Source organism: Myotis brandtii, unplaced genomic scaffold (assembly GCF_000412655.1).
Source record: "Myotis brandtii unplaced genomic scaffold, ASM41265v1 scaffold417, whole genome shotgun sequence".
NCBI classification, from domain to species: domain Eukaryota; kingdom Metazoa; phylum Chordata; class Mammalia; order Chiroptera; family Vespertilionidae; genus Myotis; species Myotis brandtii.
The window spans coordinates 334452-345624 of record NW_005366017.1 but is presented as its reverse complement, the minus strand read 5'-3'; the positions used below and the strand labels follow the sequence as shown (position 1 = coordinate 345624).

At 46.3% G+C, this 11173-nt stretch overlaps 2 protein-coding genes and 1 long non-coding RNA gene across 6 annotated transcripts in view; 2 read left to right on the top strand and 1 right to left on the bottom strand.

Moving 5' to 3' along the window:
* The window catches only part of LOC102263640, a 9814-nt gene extending 4323 nt beyond the window's left edge, over window positions 1-5491 (top strand). The window contains exon 3 of the long non-coding RNA XR_001363554.1: window positions 4771-5491. This is a non-coding gene — a long non-coding RNA (uncharacterized LOC102263640). The remainder of the gene's footprint in view (window positions 1-4770) is intronic.
* The window catches only part of COPS7A (COP9 signalosome subunit 7A), a 20919-nt gene extending 13247 nt beyond the window's left edge, over window positions 1-7672 (top strand). Inside the window, exons 8-9 of the transcript XR_001363553.1 lie at window positions 6051-6159; window positions 7589-7672. The gene's annotated coding sequence lies outside the window, so the exon portion shown is untranslated. The remainder of the gene's footprint in view (window positions 1-6050; window positions 6160-7588) is intronic.
* On the bottom strand, window positions 3932-11082 carry MLF2 (myeloid leukemia factor 2). Of its 4 annotated transcripts, none has more exons than XM_014545664.1 (8): window positions 10748-11082; window positions 10377-10503; window positions 10086-10121; window positions 9488-9541; window positions 8790-8918; window positions 8461-8620; window positions 7441-7691; window positions 3932-4595 (listed from the first exon to the last, which is right to left on the bottom strand). In XM_014545664.1, the coding sequence occupies exons 1-8, from the start codon at window positions 11029-11031 to the stop codon at window positions 4461-4463; spliced, it is 1176 nt and encodes a 391-aa protein (XP_014401150.1). In that variant the 5' UTR covers window positions 11032-11082; the 3' UTR covers window positions 3932-4460. The 4 variants fall into 4 exon arrangements, with proteins under 4 accessions (XP_014401150.1, XP_014401152.1, XP_014401151.1 ...); XM_014545666.1 differs by having other exon boundaries at window positions 4516-4595; window positions 7441-7653; window positions 10748-11056; XM_014545665.1 differs by lacking the exon at window positions 3932-4595 and adding an exon at window positions 6653-7201 and having other exon boundaries at window positions 10748-11047.
* Window positions 11083-11173: the final 91 nt, after the last annotated feature.

The following is an 11173-nucleotide window of genomic DNA, read 5'->3' as shown; positions in this document are numbered from 1 at the left end:
TAAAATATATTTAAATAAATAAATAAATAAAATAAAGTTCAGCCTAGCTGGTGTGGCTCAGTGGTTGAGCATCGACCCATGCACCAAGAGGTCACAGGTTTGATTCCTGGTAAGGGCACATGCATGGGTTGCAGGCTCAATCCTCAGTAGGGTTCGTGCAGGAGGCAGCCAATCAATGATTCTCTTTCATCATTAATGTTTCTTCTCTCTCCCTCTTCCTTCCTCTCTGAAGTCAATAAAAATATGTTTTTTAAATAAATAGAGCAAAAACTGATAGATGTCAAAAGAAAAATGGGCAGATTACAATTGTAATTGAAAATTTCAAAACTCTTTTCTCAGTAATCAACAGAACAAGTAAACAGAAAATGACCAAATATATAGAAGTATATAAAACCAAATGATACCATCAGCCAAGAGAATCTAATTGAAATTTATAAAACACTCCCCTAACACAGAAGAATACACTTTTTACTTTCAAGTGTGCATTGAACATTTACTGAGATATATTGTCCTGTGTCATAAAATTCAACAAATTTAAAGAATCAAAGTCATACAAACTATGTTTTCTGACCATAATGGAATTATAAGTAGAAATCAATAACAGAAAGCTAGCAGGGAACTCTCTAAACATTTGGAAACTAAACACATTTCTAAATAACCGATGGATCAAAGAGAAATTAGAAAATATTGTGGACTTAATAAGAAATATATAAAACTAGAGGCCCAGTGCATGAAATTCGGGTAGGGTAGGGTCCCTATGCCTGACCTGATACCAGGGCCCATCAGGTTCGCCACCTCCCTGCCTTCTCCTTCCCTTGCTCCCTCAGCGCCCCACCACCACTGCAGCTGGTCTCCCGCCATGTTCCGCACCGCCTCCTGGTGGTCAGTGCACATCATAGCGAGCGAGCAAACTCCCAGTCTGGTCGAACTCCCGAGAGGACAATTTGGATATTCGCCTTTTATTATATAGGATACCAAAATATATTGGATGCAGCTAAAACAGTGACTAAGGGAAAAATCATAGTATCAAATGCTTATATTAGAAAAGAAGAAAAGTCTGAAGTCAACAATCTACATTTGTACCTTGAAAAGGTATATAAAGAATTGGAGAAATAAACACAAAGCAAGCAGAAGAAAAACAAGAGCAGCAATTAGTGAAATTGAAAACAGAAAAATAGAAAAAGTCAATGAAACCAAAAGTTGATTATTTAAAATGATCAATAAAATTAATAAACCTCTAGCCATACTGATAAAAGAGAGAATAGAGAAGACATAAATTTCTAATATCAGGAATAAAAGAGGAGATACCACTACAAACCCCACAGATATTAAAAAGTTAATAAACCCTAGCTGGTTTGACTCAGTGGATAGAGCCCGCGGGACTGAAGGGTCTTGGGTTCGATTCTGGTCAAGGGCATATGCCCAGTAGAGAGCGTGCAGGAGGCAGCTAATCAATGATTCTCTCATTGATGTTTCTCTCCCTCTCCCTTACTCTCTGAAACCAATAAAAATATATTTTAAAAATTAAAAAGTTAAGGGAATATGACACAAATTCAATGACTTAGATGAGATGGATCAACTCCTTCAAAGCTACAAGCTACCAAAACTCACCCAAGGAGAGAAAGATGTAAAAATATACAATTATAAACCTTTTAGAAGATAACATAGGAGAAAATCTTAGTTTCTGGAATTAGCAAAGTGTTCTTAGATGCCACACCAAAAATGTTAATTCATAAGAGAAAAAAAGTGGTAAGTTGGACTTCATTAAAATTCAGAACTTTTGCTTGGGGGGAGAAAAAGTCAAGAAAAGGAAAAGACAAGCTACAGAATAGGGGGAAAAATACATGTAAATCCCTAACAAAGAGCTAACCAGAATATATAAAGAGCCCTAAAAACTCAACAGTAAGAAAATAAACAAGCCAATTTTGAAAAATGGCTGACTTACACACTTTATTAATGAGACTGTAATGATGGCAAATAAGCACATGAAAAGATGCTCAACATCATTAGTCACCAGGGAAATACAAATTAAAATCATGATGCGATATCTATTAGAATAAATAGAATACTTACACACCCAATAGAATGGGTGAAATAAAGTAATTGACAATACCAACTGCTTGCAAGGAGGCAAAGCAACTGGAACTCTTGCTTTGCTGGTAGGAATACAAAATGGCGCAGCTACTCAGGAAAACAGTTTATCATTTTCTTATAAAGTTAAATATACACTTACCATATGACCTAGCAATCCCACTCCATTTCATTCTAAAGAAACAAACTTATGTTCACACAAAAACGTATATAGAAATGTTTATAGCAACTCTTTTCATAATTGCCAAAAACTGGTGAATGGATAAACAGACAATAACCAGTAGAATACAACTCAGCAATAAAAAGGATCGAACTATTAATACATACAACATCATGAGTGAATCTCAAGGGCTAAATAAAGCTGAATGAAAGAGCCACTCTCAAAAGGTTACATACTATAGGACTTCATCATACAACATTCTGGAAAGGCAAAACTCTAGCAATGGAGAACAAATTAGTGGTTGCCAAGGGTTAGGATTGGAGGAAGGGTGTGACTACAAAGAGCAGCAGGAGAGGGTTTGGGGGTAATGGTACTGTTTTTATCCTGATTGTGTTGGTTTACCCAAATCTATTATGTGTTAAAACTCATAGAAACTGTACACACAGCAGCTTTACTGTATGTAAAAACAAATACAAGATTAAAAAAACATGTACTGGGCTACTGGCAATCCATTGTTTTAAAACTATGCTGTTGGGTAAATTTAATATAAATTTTTTAAAAACTTTAAATCACTGAGGAACTTTTCATTTAAAGGAGTCCCCATTGTGAGTCATTCTGTACAGCATGTTAGTATCATTTGTGTCAATCTGGATTTTGAGTCCTGGCTCTTGCAGTGCTACTAGGTAGCTATATGATGGTCAACGAGTCACCTCTGTTCCACAGTAAAATAGGAGCTGGGGTTTGGATCTCTGTAATTGTTGCTAAGCTACCTTGGAATCCTCTCCAACCTCAAGATTCTGCTTTAGTAGGCTGGGGTGATAATTCTGAACTGCTGGCACATTTGGGAACATACAGAGGTGATCTCTAAGGTCTCTTTCAACTCCAAAATTATATCATATACTTAGTTTGCTTAAATCAAGGGCTATCTATATTGGGAATCGGTTTCTGTCCTTCCCTGCCACATTCTCTGTGAATTGGGAACCCACCCCCCACCCAGATCCCACCAGTAGTTTTCTAAGAGCCTAGCTTTGCTAACTTTCCTCAAACCATTTTCCACCTGTGTCACTTTGACTTTTCCAAGGTATTTCTGCTCCCTCTTTTAGAGACTCAGTCCCACATCTCTAGCCCTTTCCCATGCCCCCTTCTCTCCCCTCCTCCAGCTTCATGTATCCAAATGTCCTTCGCCTCAGACCCCACAGACATATGGCTGACATCCTGGGTGGAGAACACTGACATCTTGGGGATAATTGTCCAGAACCTGTAAGTTCTCCAGTTGGCAGGTGACAGGCTAGATGAAGAGAATGGGACGGATGCTGGGGCAGCACCCCATTCTCCAAAAGATAAGGTCTTCAGGGACGATGAGAAGAATCATAAAGGGCAGAGAAAGGGCAAGGAATTCTGACCTCACCTCAGGGACAGTCTAGAGGACAAGGACCTGGGCCCAGAGCAGGAAGCACCACTGCTCCTCCTTGTCCCTGGAAATCCACTTAAGGTAGACATAGAGGCTGGGAAGGCTCAGAGCTACAGCACTCCACAGGGGGACTTTAGGCTCACCTTCTCTAGCAGCTCTGCCAGCCTTCTGCATCCCAACCCCTTTAGTGATCTTCCCTCCAGCCATTCCAGCTCCCCAGGGATGGAGGCAAAACCCCTTTAGTGATCTTCCCTCCAGCCATTCCAGCTCCATGCCCCCCGCCGGTTCTCCCCAGGGATGGAGGCAAGTTGGGAGGCTCCTTACAGGAACCAGCTATACAAAGTCTACTCTTATCTTTCAGCAACTCCTCTGCCCAACTGTCCCTATCGTCATCTCTCCTCCTCTAGTGCGGCTTCACCTGGCTCCCACCTCTCCTATCTGAAGCCCCCCAGTGATGTCTAAGGGAGAGAAAGGGAAAGACTACTTTTTTCTTGTTCCTAGCCCAACTGGAATGGCCCAAGAGAAGGAATCCTTGACTCTTGCTGCTCCTTCAGCCTCATTCCCAGGACTGGGAGCTTAAGGGCAGGATAGGTATATTAAGTTAAATGGCCTGGAATATGTGGGCTAGGAGACCAGCCCTCGTTCTCTGGGTAGCCTGTTTATATATAACTCGGGTACTGAGTAGGCGTCATTGAGTAAAAGGTGTTACTAGAACCAGAAGCCCTTTGTTAGCACAGAAGGAGGGAAAATCTCAAACTGCAAGGGGGACGGGATCAGAATGGCCCAAAACATTTCTTTCTACTTGTTGGTCTGTGAACTGAGCGATGACAGGGTGAAAGATGATAGTTGGTAGCTGGAAGAACGGAGAGCTTGAGGCTGATTCAAGGCCAGTAAGATGGAAGTTTGGTTGTGTCTGGAAGTATTTGAGGAGTCCTGTGGATGGAATCAAGGATGAGGACCACAGAGAGCACTGAAGGAACCAGACTGAGACAGAGTAACTGGGGAGAAATCAGTCATTTATATTCCATGCACTGGGTCAAAAGCTTTCTCTGTACTATCCACGTCACCACTGCCACCAGTGCCAAGAAAGGCCCATTTTACAAAACAGGAAACTGATGTTGAGAGATGAAGAATCTTCCCCAGAGTTGTAGATAACTGTTGGAACAACATATCACTGCTGAGAACTAGAGTCACAGGCCTGCGGAATAAGTGTTGGGTTGAAGGGTGGACCTCACCCAAGAGCAGGGAGCAGGGGTGAAAATTAGTTCATGTGTCTGAAAGCCAGAACCCAAATGGGAGAGCTTGTGAAACACTGGAGTGACTCACCTAGATGGCAATAAGGGCAGCCTTTGCCCTGCTACAGCCCCTACTCAGAACTACACCCATGTGTGGGTGCTGGCACAGAAATTCAGGTTGAGATTGGGCACTGCTGTAGCCTAAGATTTTGTAGCTAGGAGGAACCTACATAGCTGAGGTCCAGGGAAATGAATGACCTGCCCAAGACCACATGGCTAGGTTGGTGGCAGAGCTGAGTTGAAGACCCAGCCTCTGGGCTCCTTCTGTAACTCCAGTGCTTTTTCATGTGCTGCCTCCTCAGGAGACTAAGGCTACTCCCCCTGCTAGAGGAAGTAAACATGTGTCTATCTGGACAGAGCAGATTATACTTGAAGCTGAGGGCTGTAGACACTCTGAGTTCCATCAACCATAACTCAGCACCCAGCACCCAGATGGAGGTTGGATTAGCTATACCTGTTTAACCTCTGGAATTCTTGGGTTCTGGTGTGGTTTTTTTTGTTTTTATGTTTTTATTAATTTCTAGAGAGAAAGGGAGAGGGAGAGAGAGAAACATCAAAAGGAGGGAGAGAGACAGAGACAAAGACCGAGAGAGAGAGAGAAAAACAGAAACAGAAACATCGATGTGAGAAACAGGTCAGTTGCCTCCTGTAAGTACCCCAACTGGGACCAAACCCACACCTTGGGCATGTGCCCTGACTGGGAATCAAACCAGTGACCTTTCAGTGCACAGGATGACACTCACCCAACTGAGCATTCTTGGATTCTTCTAGCCATTGAATTGGTTCCCTTGACCCTGGTCATGCCTCTTCACCAACCCTATTTAATAAGATTTAACACCTGCCTTGGACTACAAAGTCAGTGTTTGGTTGTTGAGCTCAACATCATCCCTCTGCTCATTGAGCAACTAGACAAATCCTCTTGAACCTATTTATCCATTAAAACCTCCCTTTGCTGAGAGGACTCAGAGCCTTGAATTTTGGGTGGTGGTTGATGGATGTTTTGCCTTTGTTTACCAACTGAAAAGAACTGAAGATTTTTTTAATTAGTGGAAACCATCATTAAACTCATACAAGCATTTGTCATCATTAATAGGTTCCCAGGAGAAACAGAGTGACCCATTTGCCTGAGCCAGGTCAAGCAAGAGTGAATGTCTTGAGAAATTTGAGCACTTCATGCCCTTCCAGTACCGCTCAGGTTCCAGGTTAGTTTTCCCCTCTGGTCTCCTTCACTGGGCTCAAATTCTCAACAACTGGCAGTGGAGGGTTTGAAGAATGTTTGGTGGAATGTTGCTGACCCCAGAGTTCCTCCCACTTGAAGGCCTGCGTAGGGTTATTTGGACTCCTTCCTGCTCTGTACCACAAGTGTTCCCACCCACAGTCCATGGGAGAGACTGTGCCTGAGGGACAAGGGGCAGCGAATTCCTCAGGCACCTATGAGATATGCCCTACATTTCCCCTGACAAATGAAGTTACAGCAAAAGCAAGGGAAGACAGCTGCTTACATTTCATCCAGCCCAGCTGAGTTCCGTTGCTGCTTCCCATCTGCCAGTCCCAATGTCATTACCATTGAGGCACTGGGCTTGAACTTGAGTTATGAAGGCCACACATGAAGACAGAAGAAAGGAAATGACGAGGAGGAGACAAGAGGGTTGAAATTGAACAGGGAAAAGATTAAAAGTAAAGCCAGAATGCCACTTGGTTTTTTTCCCCATTCTCCTTTATTCCTTAAACACCTAGTTACAAGTTGCACAAACAAAAAATAAAGGTAGAGGACACAGGGGAGATTTCTGTGATGTGTAGGAGATGGGAAGGGAGAAGGGGGTGAGAACCAGTCCTCTCTCTCCACATAGCCCCCTGAATGAGGGCTATGACCCTTGCAGCAGGGGATCTGAGAAGGAGGTGGGCAAAGGTCCAAGGTAGCTGAGGGAGGGAGGAGGCCCCTACACCCAGAGCTCCCCACAAAAGCCTTCAATGTATGGCAGGGGTAGAATGGGGAAGGTGAGGAGGTTCAAAGATGGAGCAGCAAAATGAAAAATCAAGTTAGTGGATACAGGAGATGTGGAGTCACTGGGAAGGGAATTAAAGAAGGAAAATGTAGATAAAGGGGGCAGTGAAACGTTCTCCCTGAGACTCCAGGGAGAGTGGGGGGCCAGCTTGCCTGTTAATTTAATATTAAAGTGGGAGTGGGAGTTGGAGAGGAAAAAGTTATATCGGGGGATGATTTGTCAGCCTCTCAGCCTGTACCTAGAGGGGGAGAGAGATGAGTACAAGTCAAAAGGAAGACAAATGATAAAAGCCAGGAGTTGGGGTTTAATCCCTATTCTGGTGAGAGTTCTTTCCGTAGCAACTAAAACTTTTATCGAAGGCAGTATTTGCTAGGCACCTGGACTGTTTCTGCCTCAGCAGAGTAATGGGCACAGGTACTCTGCCCAACCTCCCTCCTGTGCTTGGCATCTTACAATTCCTCCCCCTCAAATACTTACAAGAGAGGCTGAGGGCCCAGGGCCCTCACCAGTCATAGCGGCGGGACTGTCGGGAGGGGGAGTCCTCAGGTGCCTGTATGGCCAGGCGGGGAGGCCCCTCGGTCCTTCGGCCTCCACCCCCTGAAGCCTCATGCCTTCGAAATTCCAGAGGGCGCTGCTGCCGGAATCGGGAGGTCTCTCTCCGCCATTCATCATCAAATGCTGCGGCCTCACCTGAAGAAGACAGAGACCAGACACCACCTGTGGACAGCCTGGCTTCCAGAGGGAGATGCAAGGGTGAGCCACAGGCTTCTACGACTGAAACTGCTGAGAGTAGGGGTATAGGATGTGTGGGGGAGGGCAAGCTTATTTAGCAATTTCTGGTTCAAAGTGCTTCCTAGAAGCCACTAACAGGCCTAAGGCATGACCACTACAGAAGGAATTCAGGAATGGGATAATTATTTACTTAAGGAGCAGAGTCCCAAGCACACAATAAGTATTTGATAAATATTTGTTGATTTTAGAGAAAAAAACAAAAACAAAAATGGATCCAGTTGGAGAGGGTAGATTACTATCAATCTCTCACTTAGGTGACAGAGTTTGCCCCTCCCTGGTGACCTGACTCAGCCCCAAAGCTGACAAGCCTCCAAGAGAGGTAAGAATATGGGGCTCACCATCACCCGGCAGGTGTGACTCAGTGGTTGAGCATCAACCTATGAACCAGGAGGTCACGGTTCAATTCCCAGTTAGGGCACATGCCCGAGATGCAGGCTCGCTCCCCAATGGGAGGCATGTAGGAGGCAGCTGATGGATGATTCTCTCTCATCATTGATGTTTCTATCATTATCTCTCTCCTGTCCTCTCTGAGATCAACAAAAATGTTAAAAAAAAATAAAAGAAATATGGGGCTCACCATATTTTGCCCAAAAAAATATCTATGGATGTAGGGAGAAAAAGCTGGTATCTCCTAGTTCACAGAAACTGGACTAGGGGCTACTGGAAGAGAAGCTGGAAGGGTGGTGAGCAGCAAGGAAGGCTCACTTTCATCCAGGTTGATGTAGTCCTGCCGCTCTTCCTGGTCCCCTGTGCGGTGGTTTCGGGAGCGCTGGAGGATGTGAGCCCGATCTCGGATGTGATGTCCAATGGACATCTGCTCTAGTCCACTGTCCGAGTCCCGCACAGTCCTCCGAGTCTCCCGGATCTGGGATGAGGCAGAACACCGCACATTCAGCTGCCCCTTCCAAAGCCCAGGCCACACCAACCCGGGACAGACAAACCACCCACAACTCAATCTTGAAAAAAGAAGGCAGGGTTTCTGTGGCTGCCATTCAAATCCTGCCTTCTCTGAGAGGAAAAGCTCTCCAACTCACCCCGCCTGGTGCCGAGCGCATCTCTGACGTCTCCTGGTAGACCTTGGGGGCACCGTCACCCGTATTGGAGTAGGAGATGACTGTGGAGGATGAGAAGGTCTGGCAGTTGCCTCCAGCAGTCATGTGTTCCTGAGAAGGAAAGGGTCCAGTGGGCCTGAAGGGACGGGGCTCTGGAGACAGGATCCCACCCTTCAGCTGCCTGTTCTTGCTCATATCTTCCTCACAAAATGTGAAAACTAAGAAGATGTCAGGACTCATCATTACCCCCAAATTCCTCTGAGTGCAACAATAAAAAAGGACCGCCTGGCCAGTGTGGCTCAGCGGTTGAGCATCAACCCATGAACCAAGAGGTCGCCAGTTGGATTCCCAGGTTGCAGGCTTGATCCCCAGTGGGGGGATGTGCAGGAGGCAGCCAACTGATGTTTCTATCTCGCTTTCCCTCTCCCTTCCTCTCTCTCTAAAATCAATATAAACATATTTTAAAAATAAATAAAAAAGAAGGACTTTAAGAGTTTGAGCCTTAACTGCATATTTCATAAGAGTGCTGCTGCTGCTTCGCACTCAGGCATGAGAGCAGACACCGAAACCCAGTGCTCTCCGGATTCAGTTTCTTTACCCAGCTTGACCCCTTCTCTAGCACTCTCCCCCACTCCTCTGAGGACTCAAGGTGGTGCCAAGGGATGAAACAGGAGTCTCACCATGTTTCCGATCATGTCGTTCATCATCCCAAACATGTCCATGAAGCCACCCGACTGCAGCAGAGAGATGGAAAGCAGAATGAGTGCTCAGCGATAACCCACCATCCCGTTCTCTTCTTCCTTCACGCCTAGCAACTGCTCTTTGTCATTCTTCATGAACATGTTTCTCTTCCTGTATACTGCAGCCCTCCTCCTCAGCCTCTACGGCTGTTCTGGTCCAATTTCCCTTTTCCTGACTGCCCTAGGTATGCCGAACTCAATGGACTCTCACCTGTAAAGGTGTTGGGCATGAACTTGTACAGGTAATCTTATAAAAACCATGTCTAGTGGGCCCTTCACCTGCACCTCCCTCCTGAAAAGAACAAACTTCCCTAGACAAGTACATTTTCCTAATGAGTATGGCTCCTACAAGGACAGAAGTCAATATTAGCATCTTTACCTCACGGACTCATAGCACACAGCAGGCCCAGAGCTTTGAGAACACTATAAAGTTTCTAGGGTTACCCATAAGGCTATTCTAGAGAGGCACATTTGGAAGTAATATCTAAGTGTATAGAGTGTATCTGAGATGGAAGGACACAAGGAGATAAGAACTCACCATTCCCAGCATCCCAAAGGGAGAGACGGCCCCAGCCTACAGGAACACAGAAAGAACAGACATCAGCGACCACAACCGATCTCACTGCAATCCCAAACCTAGCCCATGGCCTCAGCTTGTTTTTCACCCTCCTCTCAAAGGGGTATCACTCAGCCCTTCTTCCAGACCCCTTCCCCCTACTCCTAGATGATCCCACTTTGTTAAACTGGCTGTAGTGCAAGAAAAATCAAGCGCTTTACTAACCACCCTCCAACCTTTCTTGGGGTCTCAGGTACACTGCAGCATCATTACCTGCATCCTGCGGCTGGCAGGCCTGGTCCCTGGCATGTTGCCATCTGTAATGCTGAGGAAGGGGCTGTATCCAAAGCCACCTGACAACATCCGGTTCATATGCTGACGGTGAATAGCAAAGGGGTCCCTGTGGAGTGAGTATACAGTATGGATGGCAGAAGGGCCAAGCAGTCAACCGCCCCTCCCCCCAAAAGAAACCGGTCCTGGGGAACAGAGGCACAGATGTCTGCTTGCCCTCCAAGATGGAGCTGGAGCTCAGCATCCAGCCAGCACTGTAGACACCATGGGAACCCACATGTCTGTAGGAACTACTCAGACACCTCAAGTGGAGTGGGATGAGTACCAGAGCATGAGGGGGAGGGAGTACTCACATCAGGAACATGGGATCCTCAGGCTCCACATCCCTCATGAAGCGGAACATCCTGATTTTAGCTCCAGGGGGCTCCACACTGTAAAGATGAGATACTTGGCGGCAGCCAGGCTCTGCACACCCGCTCAGTGTCGGGGCGCTCACAGCACTCACCGTCCCTTCCACATCCTGCGGCTGACCTCCCACCCCGAACGCGGTGGAGACCCCCTCCAGGGAGAGACGAGCTCTTCCAGCCTCTCGCAAGGAGGGCCACGGGGAACTCCGCCGCCTCTCCCACTCAGCCATCCTCTCCCCAAAGCCCTGGCCAGAGCATACCCCTCCCCTGCCGCCACTGTTCCGGATGCGAATCCCAAGTGCCGGCCCTGCGCCCAGCGATGACCCCCAGCATCCAGGCCCCTCCTCCCCCAGCCGCTGCCAGGCCTCTCCC

Excerpts from the sequence above, each read along its gene's own strand:
- MLF2 (XM_014545664.1), bottom strand. The coding sequence starts at position 11,031 with ATGGCTGAGTGGGAGAGGCGGCGGAGTTCCCCGTGGCCCTCCTTGCGA. Across the intron at positions 10,122-10,376 it reads CTGCCAGCCGCAGGATGCAG|GCTGGGGCCGTCTCTCCCTT; the intron begins GTAATGATGCTG and ends GTGTTCCTGTAG. Across the intron at positions 9,542-10,085 it reads CCTTTGGGATGCTGGGAATG|TCGGGTGGCTTCATGGACAT; the intron begins GTGAGTTCTTAT and ends TCTCTGCTGCAG.